At 40.5% G+C, this 21838-nt stretch overlaps 1 protein-coding gene across 1 annotated transcript; it reads left to right on the forward strand.

Moving 5' to 3' along the window:
* Positions 1 to 1254: 1254 nt before the first annotated feature.
* On the forward strand, positions 1255 to 19404 carry tmem45a (transmembrane protein 45A). Its single transcript, XM_003219174.4, has 6 exons — positions 1255 to 1488; positions 8980 to 9190; positions 10126 to 10338; positions 12781 to 12965; positions 15754 to 15899; positions 17081 to 19404. Exons 2-6 carry the CDS (start codon positions 9001 to 9003, stop codon positions 17172 to 17174), a joined length of 828 nt encoding a protein of 275 aa, XP_003219222.1. The 5' UTR covers positions 1255 to 1488; positions 8980 to 9000; the 3' UTR covers positions 17175 to 19404.
* The last annotated feature ends 2434 nt before the right edge of the window (positions 19405 to 21838 follow it).

A 21838-nucleotide genomic window follows, 5' to 3' on the forward strand; every position in this document is an offset into this window, starting at 1 on the left:
AAAACACTCCCAACCGATGGCCATCCAGCAATTACTCATAACACTTAACTTCTAAGTTTCTAGCACTGAGCATTTAGAAAGAAAGGTTATGTATCCAAAGAAAAAGGGCAAAGTTATCAAGGGAAGATGAATGCAGGAAATGCAAGCATTCTAAGTGTGAAGGATTTTTGGTGTCTCGCTCCTAAAAATTAAGGTAGAGAGAAAAATTCATTGGGAAACAAAAGAAATCCTTATTTGTGGGGTGGGGAATTAATATCCTCATTTTGCCCTTTTGTGACCCCATCCTTAGCAAGATGTCTTTGCTTCCAATTGATTGTGTTGTCTTTACTGATGCTGTGATTTCCTGCAACATTTCAGAGGTGGCATCAAAGATGGTCCTATAGACTGACAAAGAGGTATTTTCTTTCCCGACATTCACATTTAGAGTGCTGCATCTATAGCACTTTGTGTCTTTCCTGAGCACAGATTTCTTGCATAATCATAGATAAGCACCTTTTTGTGCCAAGGCATGGCCTCCGCAGAGGATTCAAATTCAATATATCTGTGACCTACAGAACAGTGTCTCTTGCATGGGGGACTGATTCAAATTGCTGAGAGTTCAAAACTTTTTCCCTTTTTCCCTGGTGGTATAATTCCTTATGGGCTTTATTTGGAAAGAACAGCGCTATTAGACATTAAGAAAATGTAGGGTTCATCTGTGTATAGACTGAATGAAGTTTGGCACCATTTTAACTGCCTTGCTTTAGTGCAGGTTATTTCAGTGCAGGTTATTTCTATGGATATTCTCAGGCTTGAAAAAAAGGAAAGGCCGTTTTTGAGTGAAGGGCACACAAAACACACAAAAGCAAACAGACCCAAGCCTGGCAAACTTTGACCTGATTCAGTGTTCCCAGAAATACAGGGATGTCGTGTGTGGCTGCGAATAGAACAACAGAAAAAGAAAGAGTTTCAGATGGAATGGCTTTAAGCATCGTGAAGGAGGGAGGAGGGGACTCCAACCCGTCTTTTTGGACAAAATAGAGGGAGGGAAGTTACTTCTGCCGCGAAGAAAGTCTGGAAAATCTGGAAAAAAATCTGTGCCACATCACGTCTCTCTTGCTTGCAATGCCGCTCTTCGCCATTAGGGGGAGCCCGGCAGAAGTGGGGAGGGGGATTGACGTCTCCCCCAGCCCATCCCGAGGCGAAAAAGAGCCCAATGGACCAATAGGGAGCGAGGATGGGCGGGGAGAAGCCGCCCGAGGGAGGCTGCTTTGCCCCAGCGGCGTTGCTGGGAGGGAGCGCAGCTGGGCATCTGCCGGAGGAGGCGGGATGGAGGCGGGAGGAGCATCCCGTGTAGACCACTCCGCCTGAACCCTTGCCTCCGGTACAGGGCGAGGATGAGACCGGCGGCACGTCCGCACCGTCGTCTTCGGAGGAGGAGGCTTCAAACTTTCCAAAGAAAAGACCAAGAAGTCAATCAACTTTCAAAGAAGAGGCAGACACCGCTGGGTAAGCTTGGTCCAGGTCCCTGGCTTGTTCCATTTTTATTTTTTCTTTCTTTCCGGAGCTTTGAGACATGGAAGTGAAGGTGTCGTCAAACTGCATTAAGTTGCTGTGAGTTTTCCGGGCTGTTCCAGAAACATTTCTGGAAACTAGGCAAGTGGAGCATATATATATATATATATATACACAGTAGAGTCTCACTTATCCAACATAAACGGGCCGGCAGAATGTTGGATAAGCGAATATGTTGGATAATAAGGAGGCATTAAGGAAAAGCCTATTAAACATCAAATTAGGTTATGATTTTACAAATTAAGCACCAAAACATCATGTTATACAACAAATTTGACAGAAAAGTAGTTCAGTACGCAGTAATGCTATGTATTAATTACTGTGTTTACAAATTTAGCACCAAAATATCATGATATATTGAAAACATTGACTACAAAAATGCGTTGGATAATCCAGAACGTTGGATAAGTGAGACTCTACTGTATATCTGTGGAAGGTCCAGGGTGAGAGAAAGAAGAATTTGTCTGTTTGAGGAAAGTGTGAATGTTGCGATTGGCCAGCTTGATTAGCATTGAAAAGGAGCTTCCGGTGGCCTAGGGGATAAAAGCCTCATGACTTGAAGGTTGGGTTGCTGACCTGAAAGCTGCCAGGTTCGAATCCCACCTGGGGGGAGTGTGGATGAGCTCCTTCTATCAGCTCCAGCTCCATGCGGGGACATGAGAGAAGCCCCCCACAAGGATGGTAAAAACATCAAAACATCCGGGTGTCCCCTGGGCAACATCCTTGCAGACGACCAATTCTCTCACTCCAGAAGCGACTTCGGTTGCTCCTGACACGAAAAAAAAGCATTGAAAAGCCTTGAAGTTCAAAGCCTGACTGCTTCCTGCCGGGGGAGTCCTTTGTTGGTAGGTGTTAACTGGCCCTGGAAGGGGTATCTAACTCAAGACACTAATGTATCTTTGAATATCTCTACTTAAGAATACGGCTATCAATTTCAAAAGTGGAAGATCAAAAGATAGGGGGAAAATTGGAATAGAAAACACGGTATACATTTCCCCCCATTATCTGGCATTAGCATTAAGAAACATCATAGTGATATTACTGCTAGTTTTATGAAACACTGCAATTAGTTTCTTGTCTTGAATTCCCCTGTCTTCTGAGTGTTGTTCTTTATTTACTGTCCTGATTTTAGAGTTTGTTAAAATACTGGTAGCCAGATTTTGTTCACTTTCATGGTTTCCTCCTTTCTATTGAGATTGTCCACAGGCTTGTGGATCTCAATGGCTTCCCTGTGTACTCTGACATGGTGGTTGTGAGAGTGGTCCAGCATTTCTGTCTTCTCAAATAATATGCTGTGTCCAGGTTGGTTCATCAAGTGCTCTGCTATGGGTGACTTCTCTGGTGGGATTAGTTTGCAGTGCCTTTTGTGTTCCTTGATGGGTAGAGGGGGCCCCTCTCAGCCTGGACACTTTGAAAAACAAGCCCTAGAAACAGTACCAAAAAAGCCTGCGATATGGTTCAGATATGTGGGTGACACCTTCACCATTTGGAGCCATGGGGAAGAAGAACTAAACAAGTTCCTGGACCACTTCAACAGCATCCACCCAAACATCCAGTTCAGCATGAAAAAAGAAAATGAAGGAAAGCTGCCATTTCTAGATGTTCTGGTCATCCACAAACCCAATTAACAATTGGGCCACATGGTCTACAGAAAACCTACATACATGGATAGATACCTTCATAAAAGCTCCAACCATCACCCAAGTCAAAAAAGAATCACGATCAAAGCCCTGGCAGACCGTGCACAAAGAATCTGCGAACCTCACCTCCTCCAAGGGGAACTAAACCACCTAAACTGAGCTCTACAGGCCAATGGATACTCCACCACAGACATCGGAAGAGCTGTAAGGCCAAGAACAAGCCATGAGAGTCAACACAAAGATCCACCCAGAGGAAAAAATGTTCTTACTGTACATCAAGGGAACCATGACTGCATAGGGAAGCTGATGAAGAAACACAACCTACAAACTATCTACAGGCCCACTGAGAAAATCCAACAAATGCTATGGTCAAGGAAGGACAAGAGGGATCCTCTCACCTCTGCAGGAGTCTACCGTTTACCCTGCAGCTGTGGACAAGTCTACATAGGAACCACCAAGAGCAGCATTGCCCAAACACGAATCAAGGAACATGAAAGGCACTGCAGACTAACAATCAGAGAAGTCAGCCATAGCAGAGCACTTGATGAACCAATCTCGACACAGAATATTATTTAAGAACAAGGAAATGCTGGACACTCTAACAACTATCATGGACAACTATGGACAATTTCAATAAAAAAGGAGGAAACAATGAAAATGAACAAAATCTGGATACCAGTATTAAAAAAAACCTCAGGACAGCAAAGAAAGAACAACACTTTGAAAACGGAAAAACCAGGCAAGAAACAATCAGGGCCAAATAACACCTCCCAACAAAGGATCCCCCAGGCAGGAAGCAACCAGGCTTTATAGCTGCAAGGCTTTTCAATGCTAATCAAGGTGATTAATTGTAACACTTGCCTCCAACAGACAAGAGTTCTTTCTCCCACCGTGGACATTCCACAGATATATAAACCTCACTTTCCTATTTTGCAACAGACTTCACAACCTCTGAGGATGCCTGCCATAGATGTGTGCGAAATGTCAGGAGAGAATGCTTCTGGAAAATGGCCATACACCCCGGAAAACTCACAGCAACCCAGTGATTCTGTCCGGCCAGAAAAGCCTTCGACAGCACTTTTTTTCGTTATGAGCCATGAAATGGTTTCATGGTTTACTTAAAAATTACTATAAGATGTACTACCCCATTTTTGTTTTCTTTCACTGAGGTCAGTGAAATGTCTTTCCTCTTAAGTGAACACAGCAGAGCAGACTGGGCGACATGAGTCCTGGCTCAGCTTCAGTTCATTCCAATGCTGGTTACTCAAGACTTTTTCCTGGCAGTTTGTTCCTTTTCTTCATCATCCCGGGATTTCACTCTAAAGGGCAATGATGCTTGGTAAAGTAGAAGGCACTAGGGAAAGAGGAAGATTGCCTTCAAGATGGATAGAGTAAGGATGTATCTACACCAAAGAAGTAACGCAATTTGACATCACTTTCCTGCCATGGCTCAGTGCTGTGCAATCCTGGGAATTGCAGTTTGTTGAGGCATCAGCACTCTTTGGCAGAGAAGGTGAAAGACCTTATAAAACTGCAACTCCCATGGGTTGAGAGTATTGAGCCATTGCAGTTTAAGCGGTGTCAAACTGCATTAATTCTAAAGTGTAGATGCATCCTTAATAAGGAAAGCCATGGATAAACTTTGCACGGTGTTGTCGAAAGCTTTCATGGTTGGAATCAATGTATTGCTGTGAATTTTCTGGGCTGTTTGGCCATGTTCTAGAAGCATTCTCTCCTGAAGTTTTGCCCGTATCTATGGCAGGCATTTTCAGAGGCTGAAAGAACTCTTTTCTGTTGGAGGCAAGTGTCAATGTTGCAACTGGCCATCTTGATTAGCATTGAAGCTTCAAAGCCTGGCTGCTTTCTGCCTGGGGGAATCCTTTGTTGGGAGGTGTTCACTGGTCCTGATTGTTTCTTGTCTGGAATTCCCCTGTCTTCTAAGTGTTGTTCTTTATTTTCAGGAGGTACTTTTATTGTCCTTGTCAGAAGCCTATAACCAAAGCATTTATTGCTCCTTATATAAGTTCTTATCAAAGCCATCATGAGGAAAGCATTAAGGAGAAGGGCACCCTTAACGTCTTTGTTTCGACACAGCAAATTTGGTTTTCTGCGATGCCTGTGCTCTGAAGTTCTGTCAATATTTCAAACCTGCTGGGATGGACAGAAAATGAGAAGGAAAATTCAAGAGACTTACTGAAGTCATCAGTTTCTTTAAAAGCCTTTTGGTTTTTTGCCACTTTAAGCCCATTTCAAGGTTTCCAAACCCTCTTAGCAAGCAAGGGGAAAGGTCTTTTCTCACAGCAGCACCCCGTTTGTGGAATACTCTCCACAAGGAGGCTTTCTTGGGGTGCATCTACACTGTAGTTCAACACCGGCTTAAGTACCATAGCTTAATGCTATGATATCATTGCAGTTTTACAAAGTCTTTAGCTTTTTCTGCTGGTGCTACACCATACTACAACTCCCAGGATTCTATAGCATTGAGCCATGGCAGTTAGAGTGGTTTCAAATTGCATTAATTCTACAGTATAGATAGATGAACCTTTGGTGCCATATTAAAGTTGTAATGCCATACCTGGGATCACAGCAGATTCTGGAGCTGCCAGCCTTTCAATCAGCAAGTTCAGCAGCTCAGTGGTTTAACTCACTGTGCCTCTGTGGGCTCAACTATATTAGCCTGAAACAAAACCATCAGATCAATATGGAAAATATTGAAAATATTTTGTTGCTGATGATTGCCTGGTTTGAGTAGGTTTTTAGTGCTGGGAAATCTAAACATATGCAAGACTTTCATGAAACACAGTTCCAAAGACTTCACATGATTGGGAAGAGGCAACTCTATGGCAGAAAATATTTTAAAAACTTGTAAAACTACAACTCCCACAATCCCATAGCATTGTGCTATGGCAATGAATGTGTTGTTGATCTGTATTAATTCTACACTTTAGCTGCATTTCTTCATTGGCCTAGGACTCCTGCCATCTGTTGTTTGCCACACTGTTCCTAGTTTAGTATGTTAAATGTTGGAGGGTATGTGCTTTGACTCAAAACTGGTAAATTGCTTAAGGAGTGCATCAACACTGAAGAATTAATGCAGTTTGAAACCACTTTAACTACAATGGTTCAGTACTTATAAAATATTGGGAGCTGTAGTTTTACGAGGATTGTAGCCTTTTCTGCCAAAGAGTGCTGGTCCCTCACCAAACTACAACTTCCAGGATTCCATAGCACTGAGCCAGAGCAGCTAAAGTGGTGTCAAATTGAATTATTCTACATAAATTTAGTTTCAGAGAGATTTGAGGGGTGCATTCCAGTGTGGGGCAAAGTCAAAGGGAAAAGATGGAGTAAAGAAATAACAGCATATTTTAATGTACAGCTCATACTCCCTGTAACTCTTGGGAGAGGTCTTTAAATATTTTAGAATGCCTGGAAGCTGGGAAAATACTAAAATGTATAATGGTCAGATCATATGGGGAATTTGGTGGTCTTATTGGGCCTCAAGAAAGGCCACATTTAGTCTGAAGCTCCCCATTCTGCTCTAGCATCACTACCAGACTGCAAAAGAGGAGCTTTATGTTTGTCCACATCCAGGTAATATTGCCTAAAAAGATCTCACAAATAAATAGGCAAGTAAAGGCCGGTGCTGTAAGGCTACACCCATGTACAAAATTAGCCCTGTTGAACAGAAATAACTTGTTTTCTTTATAAACTTGGATAAGATTGCATTGCATTTCAAGCTTTTTGGGGGATGGGAGAAGCAGATAAAATGTTTAAATAAAGATAGATATTATAATCTGTACATGCTTTGCTTTATTCAATTTGTTGTAATATGTTTCCTTTTTTCCTCTTGCATCTCATGCTGCTGTACACTAAACATTGCCCTAATTTGCTGCTGTTTAGTGAATTAATTTTAACTGTAATCATAATGACTTCCTGGATGCAAGCTGTTTGGAGACTCAGTTTGTATGAAGTGATAGACTTTGATGTGTTGGCACAAAGGACAGCTTTTGTATCTAAGGCTGATGCACCTGCAGCATATATTATGGAGAAGAATACATTTAATGGCGTTCAGGGAGATCAAAAACCAAATAAAGTTGTCTGCTAGTTCTCTAGCAACAGTAACAACTTACAAATACACTGACACTTTTAAAAGTTACTTTTAAAGTTAGATATTGGAAAACAGGCAGCATGGCCACTGATAAGACTAATACATAATAAGATCCTTTTTGAAATTGTATTCTCACTTATTCTAAGATTATTTAGGCATTACAGGTGTACTTCAGTTAATGAAGCTTCTAACAAAGGTGTATCTATACCAGGCATGGGCAAACTGGGCCCTCGAGATGTTTTGGACTTCAGCTCCAACAATTCCTGACAGCTTAAGTGACTGAGGGGGAAAAGGAAAGGGCCTGAGGCCAGGAATTGTGGGAGCTGAAGTCCAAAACACCTGGAGGGCTGAAGTTTGCCCATACCTGATCTACACTATAGAATGAACACAGTCTGACACCACTTTAACTTTTATGGCTCAATGCTCTGGATCATGGGAATTGTAGTTTTAGAAGGCCTTTAGCCTCCCTGCCAAAAACTGTTGGTGCCTCACCAAACAACACTCTCACTATTCCATTACACTGAGCCATGGTAGTGGTGTCAAACTGCATTAATTCTACAATGCAGATGCACCCAATGAAGCTTCTTTTAGCAGTAATTTCTGTCTTCCATGGACTGCCTTGCTTTCTTTTCCTTTGTTTAGTTGGATTTGTTTAGTAGCATTAGGTTTGGGAAGATGGTGAAGGAGGGCTGGAGAAATACTTACAGACCTTTAGTTGTCAGGTTGTGGTACTATTGCTGCAGTAAACAATTGTGCAATGAAAGCTTCAATTAGATAATACGGAGATTCTGATATAGCAATTCCTACTCTACCATTGTTTCCCTGCCTACAACAGGCGGGATAAATAGCAGCTGTCTTCAAAATCCTTAAGGCATATGTTGAATACCAAAACAGAGAGAGAGAAAGAAAGCAGGGTTGTTGTGTGTTTTCTGGGCTGTATACCTCACAACCTCTGAGGATGCTTGCCATAGATGTGGGTGAAACATCTGGAGTGAATGCTTCTGGAACATGGCCATACAGCCCGGAAGACACACAAGAACCCTGTGATTCCGGCGATGAAAGCCTTTGACAACAAAAAGAAAGCATATAACATAAGTCCACATAACCAGAAATGTTAGCTCTCAATTCTTTCTCATATCCTTTTGTCAAGATGATTGTATGTTACCTTCCTGGATGAGAACTCTTAATTCTTCTGAAGATCAGTTATGGCTGAATATCTGTAGTGGGAGATGGAACATGTCATCACTCGGGTGAAAGCTTCTAGTCTTGTTATCACTTCTATGCTGGAAGAAGAGAGGAAAAAGAAAATGAACCACAGGCTCACTATAGCCTATTTGTACTATTAAAACTATATTTTATTGTTATTTTCTAATCAAGTTACTCTTTTGGACTATAGTTCTCTCCAGCATTAGACATAACGCCTGGGGAATTTGGGGAGTTGTTATCTACCACAGAACTATAGCCTATTTATACTATTAAAACTATATTTTATTGTTATTTTCCAATCAAGTTACTGTTTTGGACTATAGTTCTTAATACCTGGGGAATTTGGGGAGTTGTTATCTACTACAGAACCATGTACAAATGGTGATCCAAATCCTGTGTGTATGCTAAGCCTTACGTAAGAATCCCAAGTATTGCATTCTTTAAGATACACTTTACATTCTTTGTCCTTAGGTTGATACACAGTGAAGAAAGATGGGAAATTTCAAAGGTCATGCACTTCCTGGCAGTTTTTTCCTTCTCTTTGGTTTGTGGTGGTCTGTGAAGTATCCATTAAAGTACCTTTCTCGGAGAAAAAAGAACACTTCTTCCATTGGCTCCAAAGCAGGATTTCAACGCTTAGAATTTACTGAGGGCATCATCAAAGCTGCCTTTGCTCTCATCGGTAAGTTGATTTTCTTTGGCCTTGCCTCTGAATAATAGTGGTTAAGACTGAGGATGAATAAGAGAATTCATGGGTTGTGAAACAGAGTGAAGTAATGGAAAAAATGTATTTACATACAGATTTGACTTCAAATAGCAATGTGGATTGTGCCGATTGCTCAACTTTGCTTTTATTTGTGTAGCAATTATGAAATCAGGTACATAAACATCAGCTCTGAAAGAAATATTGTTAAATATACAAACACATATACAACTGCTTAAGTGTTCTTAACAGAATTTAGCTCTCTCTTTAATAGTATATTGAAGTTATTTTAAAAATGCAAGTAAGGTAAAGGTAAAGGTTTTCCTCAGACACTAAGTCTAGTCATGTCCAACTCTAGGGGTTGGTGCTCATCTCCATTTCTAAGCCGAAGACCCAGTATTGTCGGTAGACGCCTCCAAGTTCATGTGGCCGGCATGACTGCATGGAGTGCCGTTACCTTCCCGCTGGAGCGGTACCTATTGATCTACTCATATTTGCATGTTATCGAACTGCTAAATTGGCAGAAACTGGGGCTCCCCGGATTCAAACCACCTACCTTTTGGTCAGCAAGTTCAGCAGCTCAGCGGGTTAATCTGCTGCAACACCGGGGGCCACTTAAAAAAGCAAATACTGTAGATCTCAAAAAGTTATGGTTGTATCCAGCTGCTTTTTAGATGTTGAATGTAATTCGAGATGTTTTGAAACCCTGTCATTCTTGATGTCTAAATGTAGAAAAAAGACATGTGGTTTAGAGTCCACTTGTAGCAAAGATTTGAAAAGTACTTATCAGGATTTTTACTGATATTGGGAAGAAGTGCTGTTCTTACAAAATGATACCAAAGATTTCAGTTTTTAAAAATGAAATGGACTGTCAAAATAGTCATCAACCTATTTTTCCATTGTTTCCCACACAGGTATGGTAGCAGAGCAGTTTGTTCCTGATGGACCTCATTTGAAACTGTATAATTATGAAAGGAAACAGTGGGATCACCTCATGAACTGGCAGCATGCAACCATGTATCTTTTCTATGGCATCTCAGGACTGGTAGACATTGTAGCTCATGGTACTAATGCTCTGCCAGTAGCCATGGACAGAATGATGCTTTCACTTGCTGTAGCTGTAGAAGGTGAGTTTATACCGCATTGCACTGCATAATTTATGACGAATGGAAGAGATGTGTTGTTGTTATTGTTGATGTTGTTGTAATCTTTATCAGCACCATTATAATCCATTCTCTTGATTGAGATTCAAAGTGGCTTACAACAATTAAAAAGACATTATGAAAAACCACAAGATACAAAAGTTAAAACACAATTAAACAATTTAAAATATATACCACCACTTTAACTTGCCTGCCTCCGACTTAGCATTTTCCCCCACATGGAGTTTAACTCCACTGTAGAATTAATAATAATGATGATGATGATAATAATAATAATTGTTTGGCCATTAGGCATATTTATGCCCTCACTTTCAATGATTTTTCCCTTCTTCAATGCCACTGTTGAGTTTGGTTTAGACAAATGTTCGATGGTAGCATTGAAGAAGGGAAAAATCATTGAAAGTGAGGGCATAAATATGCCTAATGACCAAACAATAAAGTGTCACCAACCAGAGGCCTGTAAATATCTGGGTATATTACAGCTGGACAACATCAAGCATGAACATGTGAAAACTGTGGTCAATAAAGAATACACACAAAGGGTCAGAAAAATTCTCAAAAGCAAGCTCAATGGAGGCAACACCATCAAGGCCATAAACACCTGGGCCATACCTGTCATAAGATATACTGCTGGCATCATAAACTGGACACAGGTGGAACTGGACAATTTGGACAGAAAAACAAGAAAACTCATGATCATTCATCATTCACTGCACCCTCGCAGTGATGTTGACCGGCTATATCTGCCTAGAAGATCAGGGGGCAGAGGACTCTTACAAGTAAAACAAGCAGTCAAAGAAGAAGAACATGCCCTGGCAGAATATGTAAAGCAAAGTGAAGAACCTGCTTTGATTGAAGTCAGAAATCAGAAACTCCTCAAAACACAGTAGACAAATAATCAGTACAAGAAAACCGCACTACAAACTAGAGCTGACAGCTGGCACAACAAAACATTGCATGGAAAGTTCCTTGACAAAATTGAAAGAAAAGCTGATAAGGAGAAGACCTGGCTCTGGCTCACAAATGGGACCCTGAAGAAGGAGACAGAAGACCTGATCCTTGTAGCCCAGGAGCAAGCCATCAGAACAAATGCAATTAAGGCCAAGATCGAAAAATCAGCTGATGACCCAAAATGCAGACTGTGCAAGGAAGCTGACGAAACCATTGATCATATCCTCAGCTGATGTAAGAAAATCGCACAGACAGACTACAAACAGAGGCATAACTATGTGGCCCAAATGATTTATTGAAATTTATGCCTCAAGTACCACCTCCCAGCAGCAAAGAACTGGTTGGATCACAAACCTGCAAAAGTATTGGAAAATGAACATGCAAAGATACTGTGGGACTTCCGAATCCAGACTGACAAAGTTCTGGAACAAAACACACCAGACATCACAGTTGTGGAAAAGAAAAAGGTTTGGATCATTGATGTTGCCATCCCAGGTGACAGTCGCATTGACGAAAAACAACAGGAAAAACTCAGCCGTTATCAGGACCTCAAGGTTGAACTTCAAAGACTCTGGCAGAAACCAGTGCAAGTGGTCCCGGTGGTGATGGGTACACAGGGTGCTGTGCCAAAAGATCTCAACCGGCATTTGGAAACAATAGACATTGACAAAATTACGATGTGCCAACTGCAAAAGGCCACCCTACTGGGATCTGCCCGCATCATCCGAAAATACATCACAGAGTCCTAGACACTCGGGAAGTGTTCGACTTGTGATTTTGTGATACGAAATCCAGCATATCTATCTTGTTTGCTGTGTCATAATAAAAGAATAATAATAAACTTTATTTCTATCCTGCCCTATCTCCCTGATGGGGCTAACAACAATATAACAGCAGTATTTAATGCTATATAATACAACCAGCCAATAAACGAGACATGACATAAATTAAGAATGACACAGTAAACCTTAGCATAAGCAATAAAAAGACATTACCACCAAATTAAACGAACACTAAAATAACCCAAAAAATATCAAGGCAGAAAATCCCACAATATCTGCTTTGAACTGGGTTATCTGTGTCCACGCTGCCATATATCCCAGTTCAAAGCAGATAATGTGGGATTTTATTCAGCTATGTGGAAGGGGCCTTAGTGTCATCTCCAGTTTGGCCTGAATTTCCTATACTGGAAGTGTTGAACTGTACTCATCCAACATCTTTCCCCATTGTCTTCACTCCACAAGGATGTGGAGGAGTGACTGCATTGATGAACCTCCTCCCTCTGCTGAGGGATTTATGTAATTCTAATACACCTTTAGGTTTAATGAAATTGTATATGTATGTAGGTTGCTTGACACAAAATCTGGATAATGTCCTTTATATTGTAATTGAACTTTTATGTAATAACACGATACAGGAGGAAAAATAACTGACCCTCTCATTCCATGTCATCAGGTTTTCTCTTTTATTTTCACATCCATGGACGTGCTATGCTAGATCTCCATGTCCATCAGTTGCTTTTAGTCGCCATTTTTGGAGCAGCCATCTGTGTCTTCCTGGAAATCTTCTTCCGTGGCATCATTGTCCTTGAGATGTTCCGGACAAGTCTGTGCATACTGCAAGGGAGCTGGTTTTGGCAGGTAAGTGAATCACTGTGTCCTGGCTTCATGTTCATAACCCGTCTGAAACCAGCCCAGGTGCCAGCATGCAACAAGCTCAAACAGATGCCAAGAGTTTGGGGACTAAGTCTTAATAAATTAATACCAACTAAAATAGACTTAATGAATCAGTAGGATTTACTGACTTTCCAATGACTCAGTGGGTCTTCTCTAGTTGCCTCTTCTACATGAACAACTTAATCTGAGGTCAGTTTTGAGTATCAATATTCTGGCCTGATCCCAGGGGCAGCTACATTGGCCATGTCCATCTCATGGCAGTGTTAGGATGAGTCCAGACCATCCAGTGGGGCCAAAACTGATTCAGGCCTACTAGACTATCACCTTACCTTCGCAGTCCCCTGTCACTGCTGCCATACCACCACAGAGCTTTGGAGAATCTTGGCCATCACTGGGCACGTTTGCTGAGGTAAGTAAAGGCATATGGTGGTGGCCAGGAACTCTCTGGAAGTCTGTGGCCATCTGTCGGAAAATGGGAGGCTGACTTGGGCCTGATCCATCCCCCCTTTTTAGCCTGTTCAGCGGAGTGCAGGGAATGACAGTGTCAACTGTGGACATTGTCCAGTTCATAGACTCAGGGTTGGAAGAGACCACATGGGCCATCTAGTCCAACCCCCTACCATGCAGGAAAAGCACAATCAAAATACCCCTGACAGATGGCCATCCAACCTCTGTTTAAAAGCCTCCAAGGAAGGAGCTTCCACTACATTCTGAGGCAGAGAGTTCCACTGTTGAACAGCTCTTATGGTCAGGAAGTTCTTAATGTTCAGGTGGAATGTTCAGGTGAGGCAGTCTAGCAGTCCATACTAAGCACAGGGATGCTCCAGAATTTGGCAAAACTCCAGAGCATTTTCCCAACATTATATAAACTTGGTTAACCAGTTTTACCCCAAATTACAGACATCCCTGGGAAGCTGTTGCCATTGCCACAGGAATTGTTTTCTTTTTCTATAACTCTTCTGATTCCAAAGCAGCTAGCTCTGCAATAGAATAGAATATTTATCACTGGCCACTTAGTCATTGTCACTTCCTTCCTCCAGTGTCATCTACCCCTCCCAATAAACCTGCTCTCCTGAACCTATCTTTAGTGTCAATATTGCCATTGCCATGAAGTGATTGGACTGCTCAACACAGATAGTCTTATCAGTACCCCTAGTCAAACCATATGTGCAGAACTGTATACTCAGTCCTAGATATATATTTTGCTAGCATTTGTGTCATTCAGCATTTGCATAGTGATATGAACATGGCAATAAAATATGCTGGCAAATTCAGAGCTGCATCAATTTCATTCTGTCACCATTCCCTTGGTATACCCTCCAACATCCACCCAAAATCCCATGCCCATTAGGGTGCTCAATTCTGCATCTTATTTTTGGGCTATGGCTCTTGTTGGCTGAAGGACCATGGAAGTTGTGATCCAAAAAGTTTATTTTCACCATATTAGCTGGTGTCTTCCTCTTGTGGGAAGTGTGTGGAAGGTGCTGTTTTCATTAGGTAAGGGCTGACACCCAGCGAATCAATGTCACTCTCAGTATATGTCTGTTACATTTTTTTCTGTTTATTTTCTCCTACTTTTGAATGTGAGCCTTTATTGAGCCTCTGTAAGAAAGGAGAACTGCTGCTTTCATGAAAGCACAAATAAGTGTTAATGTTGGTAGCATGCTTGTCCATAATAGTGTCTTGCTTTTCCTTCAGGTCTATCCAAATTTTAGAAATATTAAAATTTCTGTCCCTGGTGGCACAGAGGGATAAACCACTGAGCTGCTAAACTTGCTGACCAAAAGGTCAGTGGTTCGAATCTGGGGGGTGGGGTGAGCTCCCATTGTTAGCCACAGCTTCTGCCAACCTAGCAGTTCAAAAACATTCAAGTATGAGTAGATTAATAGGTAATGGCGCTCCATGTAGTCATTCTGGCCACATGATCTTGGAGGCCTCTGTGGACAACACCAGCTCTTCAGCTTAGAAATGGAAATGAACACCACCCCCAGAGTAGGACATTACTAGGCTTAATGTCAAGGGGAAACCTTTACTTTCTTTAAAATGACAATATATGAATTCTGTATATATATTTAAATTGTACAAATACCCATAAATAGAAGCTCTGGACTACTCATTTTAAAATTTAAAACATAGTGTCTATTCCACATGCTTAATATAATCCAAAATTTGGGAAACTTCCTTATGTGATCATTCTTCTGTCATGTTGGACAAGAGTCTGCATATAGACATATATGTGTGTATCATGTTGGAGTAAATGAAATATACCTTTGTAAGGAAGAACATTATCAATAAAACCATCTTTCCAGGCATTTATAGGCCTAGAGAGAACATTTTAATTAAACCTGTGAATAATCAAATCTGCAAAAGTCAAAACTGCAAATGTGGAAGGGCAACCTTACATCTAAGTGTTCTTAAATAAGTACCAGCTGGCCATTATTTCTAAACTTCCAATTTAAGTAGAAGAACAGACTGGGTACCTTTGAGCTTTGGTGCCCAGGTGCTGTTAATAGGCAACTCTAAGAACTTTACTGTCCCTTCTGGATCTTGAACATGTCTCTTTAAACAGAACACCTTTCAAAGAGTGTCCTTCAAGTGAAAAAGTGTCCTTTGTTAAATAGACCAACTTTCCTTAAGACTCAGGGATCAACACATGAGATGAGGCACACACATAGCGCAGAGCATTCCAAAATGTACATCTATAAAATGTAGTATTTCATATCAAATGCATTATTTTCTTTTTATCTCCTAGATTGGATTTGTACTTTATCCTCCAAGTGGGAGTCCTGAATGGAACCAAATGGATCATAACAATATAATGTTCCTCACCATGTGCTACTGCTGGCATTATGCATTTGCACTTCTTATAATGGCAGTGAATTATTCTATAGTCAGCTGGTAAGTGACACCTTTTTGAAAAACAGAAAGTCGGAATGGGCCATTTTAACTTTTCTCTAAATGCAAGTTAGGCTTTCAGATCTTGCTTTTACACAATATGATTTTCAGACATTCAATAATCTCATGTGTTCATAACTGGGCAGACTTTGAACCATGTTACCCACCTCAGGTTATTGCCCCTTTTAAAAAACTAAACTACTGAACAGGCACAAGTTACTTATTATCATGCAAGTTTATTTATGGCTTGCCTTTCCTCTCAACATTAAGACTCAATGTAATTACAGTAGAGTTGACAACATTAAAAAGTCAACAGGAAAAGAGGAATTAGACTATAAACATTATTAAAATAAACACATATTAATCTTCTGGGGTTGTTAGGTGAGCTGAGATTGAAAGGTGGTAGACTACTTTACAGTTTACAGCATTAAATGCTTTTAAAAAGTAATGTATTTTTCTGATTTGTTAAAATTGTTTTAAAATGACTTACAGTATTACCGTTGTTCACTACAGTATTTAAATAAATAGTATTCATTTTCTTTTTTCCCCATTACTTTTGGCAGAGGGGCAGGAATAAGATTGATAAGGAAATGGCATATAGTGAAAAAAATATACTCAATATGTTTCTTAAATGCCTACATTTCTCCTAAACAAGTAACCATAAAGGATCACAAGAAAACATTGCTTATTGCAGTAAAAAAGATAACACTGTCTCGTGGGTTTAATCCAGATTTTCAAGAAGCTACCCAGTAATATAATAATAATAATAATAATATTTATTTATTTATTTATTTATTTATTTATTTATTTATATTCCGCCACCATCTCCTCAATGCTATGTCATCCTGGAAGTAGTAGTTTTACAAGGTCTTTAGCCTTCTATGCCAAATAGTTCTGGTGCCCAAACTACATCTCCCATGATTCCACATCACTGAGCCATGGCAGTTTAAGTGGTGTCAAACTGGATTAATTCTACAGTGTAGATGCACTCTTAGAGCAGATTCATTACTGATATAGAAACTGTCATGTGCTCTTGAGAAAATGCCATGTTGGGAGAATTGGGTGGAAAGTAGGCAACCAGTGATTATGTCACATCCCAAGTAATCTGCTCTCTGCTTGATCACTGCTTGACTGCAAACGTGTAGATATTGCATGGATTCTTCTACCATGTTTTTCTTTTCCAGGATAGTCCGTTCCAAAATGAAACAAGCCCCAACCATGGAAATCGGATTACTGAAGACATCCGAGCGGGACCAGGAGTCAGAAGATGAGATCTAGTTTAGTATAAACATTTCCTAATGGTTTATTTACTCTGTTTCTTCCACCTCTGACCTGTAATGGTTTTGTTTACTATATCATGTAGGCTTGTACAATCTGTGCATCTAGACATTAATTTATGAACCTTCCCTTAGTGCATTGTTTATCCTATGCTTGAAGCAGAAAGAGAACATTTTACTATTGAACAGGCTGGCGGTGACATTGGCAAGTGAAAATCAATCCAGGACATTAATAGGTTTACCCTTTCATTGCACTTGGGTAAACTGGGAAATTTCCATACATGACATTAAACAAACAAACAAAGAAAACCCTCCTGTTACAGAAGATGGGTTGTACACATTCTAGGATGAAACAAATTGTACATCTCTATTTTTAAGTATGAAAAAATATCAAACACCAAAGGTAGGTGTGCTGCAAATGTATAGCAGTTTGCATTTAAAATTGTATTATTTTTCTTATTATTATTAACCATAAATATTATTTATTGTCAAGTATGTTCTAACTGCAACAAAGGATATGAGAAGCCAGCATCGAAGCATTTATCATTAGTATTCTGCAAATGACATCACAGAATGGCTGGATAACTATAGATTACATTGAACTTTATACTGACTTTCAACTGAGTCAGTTTGTCTTATTGCATTTTGAGATATGTGCCAATATTTAATTGCACTACTGTTTTATTTCAAGATAATTGTGTGGTGCCCAGAGAACCTGTTTTATAGGTATCTTATAAACACAGGCATTTATTATTTTTACAGAAAAAGGGTTTTGCATGAGACTTGTATATTTTAGATGGCTTCAACTCTGACTCCATTCAGTATGCAATTGATTTGGGTTAGGCTACTTGGCCATGAAACTTGTCCAAGTCTTCGATAAGGTATTAAGTCTCAGCCTAACGTAACTCACACGATTGTTGTAGGGATAAAATTGTTATTGTCCTGCATTTTTTGATGTACAGATGAGATACAGATGTGTGGTACACCTTCTGCTTTTTAAAAAATTATCAGTTCATCAAATTGCTATTGAATTCAGGAACAGAATATACATATATGTCAGTCAGGTGAATGAGAAAGCATCAGAAATGTGTATTGAATCTATGAAGATCATTGTTGAGACACATTTGAGTACTCACTATGAAAGTAGATACAAGTTCCACATTTAAAGGAAAGAAAATTAAAAAAAGGAGGACACAGATATAAAATCCCATAAATCAATGTATATAGAGATGGAAAATTGGCCAGTATTCTACATCAGTTACTTAGGTTCCTTCTACTGCCCTCTATCCCAGGATCTGATCTCACATTATTTGCTTAACCCACATTATATGGCAGTGGAGATTCATATAATCCAGTTCAAAGTAGATAATCTGGGATCAGATCCTGGGATATAGGGCAGTGTCGATCCAGCCTAACTGTTAATAGGCAACTTCAAGAACCCTAGTCTCTGTTCTTCTGGATCTTGATCATGTCCCTTTAAACCAGTGGTTCTCAACCTGTAAGTCCCCAGGTGTTTTGGCCTACATCTCCCAGAAATCCCAGCCAGTTTATCAGCTGTTAGGATTTCTGGGAGTTGAAGGCCAAGACATCTGGGGACCAACAGCTTGAGAACCACTGCTTTAAACAGAACACCTTTCAAAGAGTGTCCTTCAAGTGGAATAGTGTCCTTTATTTCTTAGGATACATGTCCACTGATCTGAAGGGTGGAAGATGTTTATACTTGAGGTATCTGACTATCTGTGATGATTGAATTTGGCATTAGAATCATGTGTCTGCTTATTGGGGAAGCACCATTTGGAAGTGTCCATATTTGTTATTATGAATCTATACTCAGGAAAGACCATAAATGTATTGTGTGCCTTTAGCTTTAATATCACTAAGTGTATTCTCAGGTAAGACTATCTAGTTTTTGACATGAGATGGCAAGGATGCTAACAAATTTCACATTATGTATGTGAGCTTTGATCAGGGACTTTAGCTTTGGAAAAACTCCTCTGCCATTAGATGTATGCTGAATATCAAAAGGTCATACTCATTGCTATTTGATGCGCACTTTCCATGCACACAGACTTCTCGTCATAACCAAAAGAAGAAGCCCTTCAACAAATCAATCAGAAATGTGTTGGACTCGTGCAACCATTTTAAAATGTTGAATAGTTGTTTGCTTTCAAAGGTACTCATTTTATTATTGTATGTGGAAATAAAGTAATTCTAGTTTTCTTTCAAACTCACGGCAATGTGTATAATGATTTGCATTTTATTTATTCGCTGTGGTCCACAATCCACTGAAACCAGATTGTTTGTATTAAGAGACCATGTTTATGGTCTATTCTTAATCGTGTATATTTCCAGCAGGGTTAAGAGCAGTACACATAAAATATGAATCTGTGTGTTGTTTAATTGTTTAACCGTAACATGAGCGTAAATCATCATCACATAGTTGGATAAAGCTAATTTATTATTTTAATTTATGTGTTTTGAAGTGCAATGATAATAGAAAATGCACACAATAGTTTACACATGAAGGCAGGCATGCCTCCCAAATCTGGAACCTTGTACTATAATTGCCTTCAGTCTTTCAAACCCAAAACAACCAAACCACCTAGTTTTAAGTCAAGATGCATCATAGATGTAATCGAAAGTTCCCATCCTTCATTCTATAACAAATACTTTACAAACAGGTTTCCAATGGTGCTTTGGAAATAAGCTTGCAAATAGAGGCAGTTCACTTCCTCAGTGTATCAAGAGTTATTTATAATTTGGGTGTGTGTTCTAAAAGTATATACTGTATATCTTTCTAGTTACAAATCTGTTTCCGGAAGAACTACATGAAAGCAACTTTGTTGCTGCTGAGTTCTTGGGGGAAAATGGCTAGAGACACAGATAGGCTTGATCGATCCATGAAAAATTTGATTCTAAACTCGTTTCAAAACTAGAGGGGGCAGTTTTTCGTTTTTGTTGCTAATAACGAATTTGGCCCCCAAAATTTTTCGAAATTAACGAAAATTCGTTATTTTCTAAATTAATTCGTTAATGGCAGACGCGCATGCGCGGTGGCCCAAAAACAGCCCGAAGGGGGGGGGACTTAGGGGGCTCTCCCGCCCTCATTTTTTGAGTGATCTTCTTCAAACTTGGTACAGTGGTAGAACACATTTAACACTGATAGCTCACCAAAATGTGGAACGTTTCCCTTATCCTCTGATTTTTGGCAAATTTTCATAGCTTTTATAATAAACCTTTTTTTAATAATTGCAGTAATCTGTTCCTGGTTTGAAAGTCTTATTTCCTGTTAAATTGGGTTGTCTTTACTGTGAAAGTCATTGTTCTACTTCAGAAACTTTGTTTTTGTGGCTGAAACTTTGTTAAATTGGTGTGTGTGTGATATATATTGTGTATATATAATATATATATAGTCCCTGCTTGTGTGTGTGTGTGTGTGTGTGTGTGTGTAGGTAAAGGTAAAGGTATCCCTTGACGTTAAGTTCAGTCATGTCTGACTCTGGGGGTTGGTGCTCATCTCCATTTCTAAGCCCAAGAGCCAGTGTTGTCCATAGACACCTCCAAGGTCATGTGGCCGGCATGACTACATGGAGTGCCATTACCTTCCCAGAAACACCCAGAAAATGGGAATTCCAGACAGGAAACAATCAGAGCCAGCTAATACCTCCCAACAAAGGATTCCCCCAGGTAGGAAGCAGCCAGGCTTTGAAGCTGCAAGGCTATTCAATGCTAATCAAGGTGACCAATTGCAACATTCACACTTGCCTCCCACAGACAAGAGTTCTTTCTCCCACCCTGGACCTTCCACAGATATATAAACCCCACTTGCCTAGCTTCGCACAGACGTCAAAACCTCTATGTCTGCCACAGATGTGGGTGAAACGTCAGGAGAGAATGCTTCTGGCACATGGCCATAGAGCCCGGAATACATACCACAACAGTGTGATCCCGGCCATGAAAGCTTTCGACAACACAACCACAGTATCCATTCAAGTTCATGTAGCGTGGTATGGACTGGAGACCTGTATTGGGGGGAGGGAGGGTGCGAATCTGGGCCCCTGGGAGCAGCCGAGGACGGGCCTGGCCCACACCCCCTCGCATCCCGGGCCTCTTCCTTCCTCTTCCTTTTGTTATTTAAACTATATATTGTGAAATTATGGTGTGTTTTTTTTCATGCGTGTTCTGTGTTCAAGATAGGGAGACCAAAGAGGAAAAGCAAGGGAGGGACGGAGGCCCCAACACTTCCGGCTCCCATGCGAACTCCCCCCTTGTGTGCCTTGGAGGGTGGAGCATGCGCACTGGCTCTCCCTTTCTCTATGGCTCTTTTCAGGTCGCTTGGGAACCCAAAGTGCCTCCTCCCTTTGCCTTTGTGTCCAAGAAGGAGAGAAGGACGTTGCAAGGTTTGCATTGAGGGTGTTTCTCTGGTGGGTTTGGCTTGGAAGGGGGCTCATTAAGGCCCAATTAATTAATGCACTGAGCTGAGGCGAGGCGGCGGCGGCGGCCATTTCCCCCCTCCGTCTTCCTCCTCCTCCTCGGCCTCCTTCCCCCTCGCCCCCTCCCATTGGCTGAGCCTCCCATTGGCTGAGGGGCAAAAGGAAAGGAGTTTGGGTGCTTTGCAAAAGCTTTTTTTTCTTAACAAAAAAACGAAGAAATTAGAAAAAACGG

This window comes from Anolis carolinensis, chromosome 3 (assembly GCF_035594765.1).
Source record: "Anolis carolinensis isolate JA03-04 chromosome 3, rAnoCar3.1.pri, whole genome shotgun sequence".
NCBI classification, from domain to species: domain Eukaryota; kingdom Metazoa; phylum Chordata; class Lepidosauria; order Squamata; family Dactyloidae; genus Anolis; species Anolis carolinensis.

Excerpts from the sequence above, each read along its gene's own strand:
- tmem45a (XM_003219174.4), top strand. The coding sequence starts at position 9,001 with ATGGGAAATTTCAAAGGTCATGCACTTCCTGGCAGTTTTTTCCTTCTC. Across the intron at positions 10,339-12,780 it reads ACTTGCTGTAGCTGTAGAAG|GTTTTCTCTTTTATTTTCAC; the intron begins GTGAGTTTATAC and ends CCATGTCATCAG. Across the intron at positions 15,900-17,080 it reads AATTATTCTATAGTCAGCTG|GATAGTCCGTTCCAAAATGA; the intron begins GTAAGTGACACC and ends TTTCTTTTCCAG.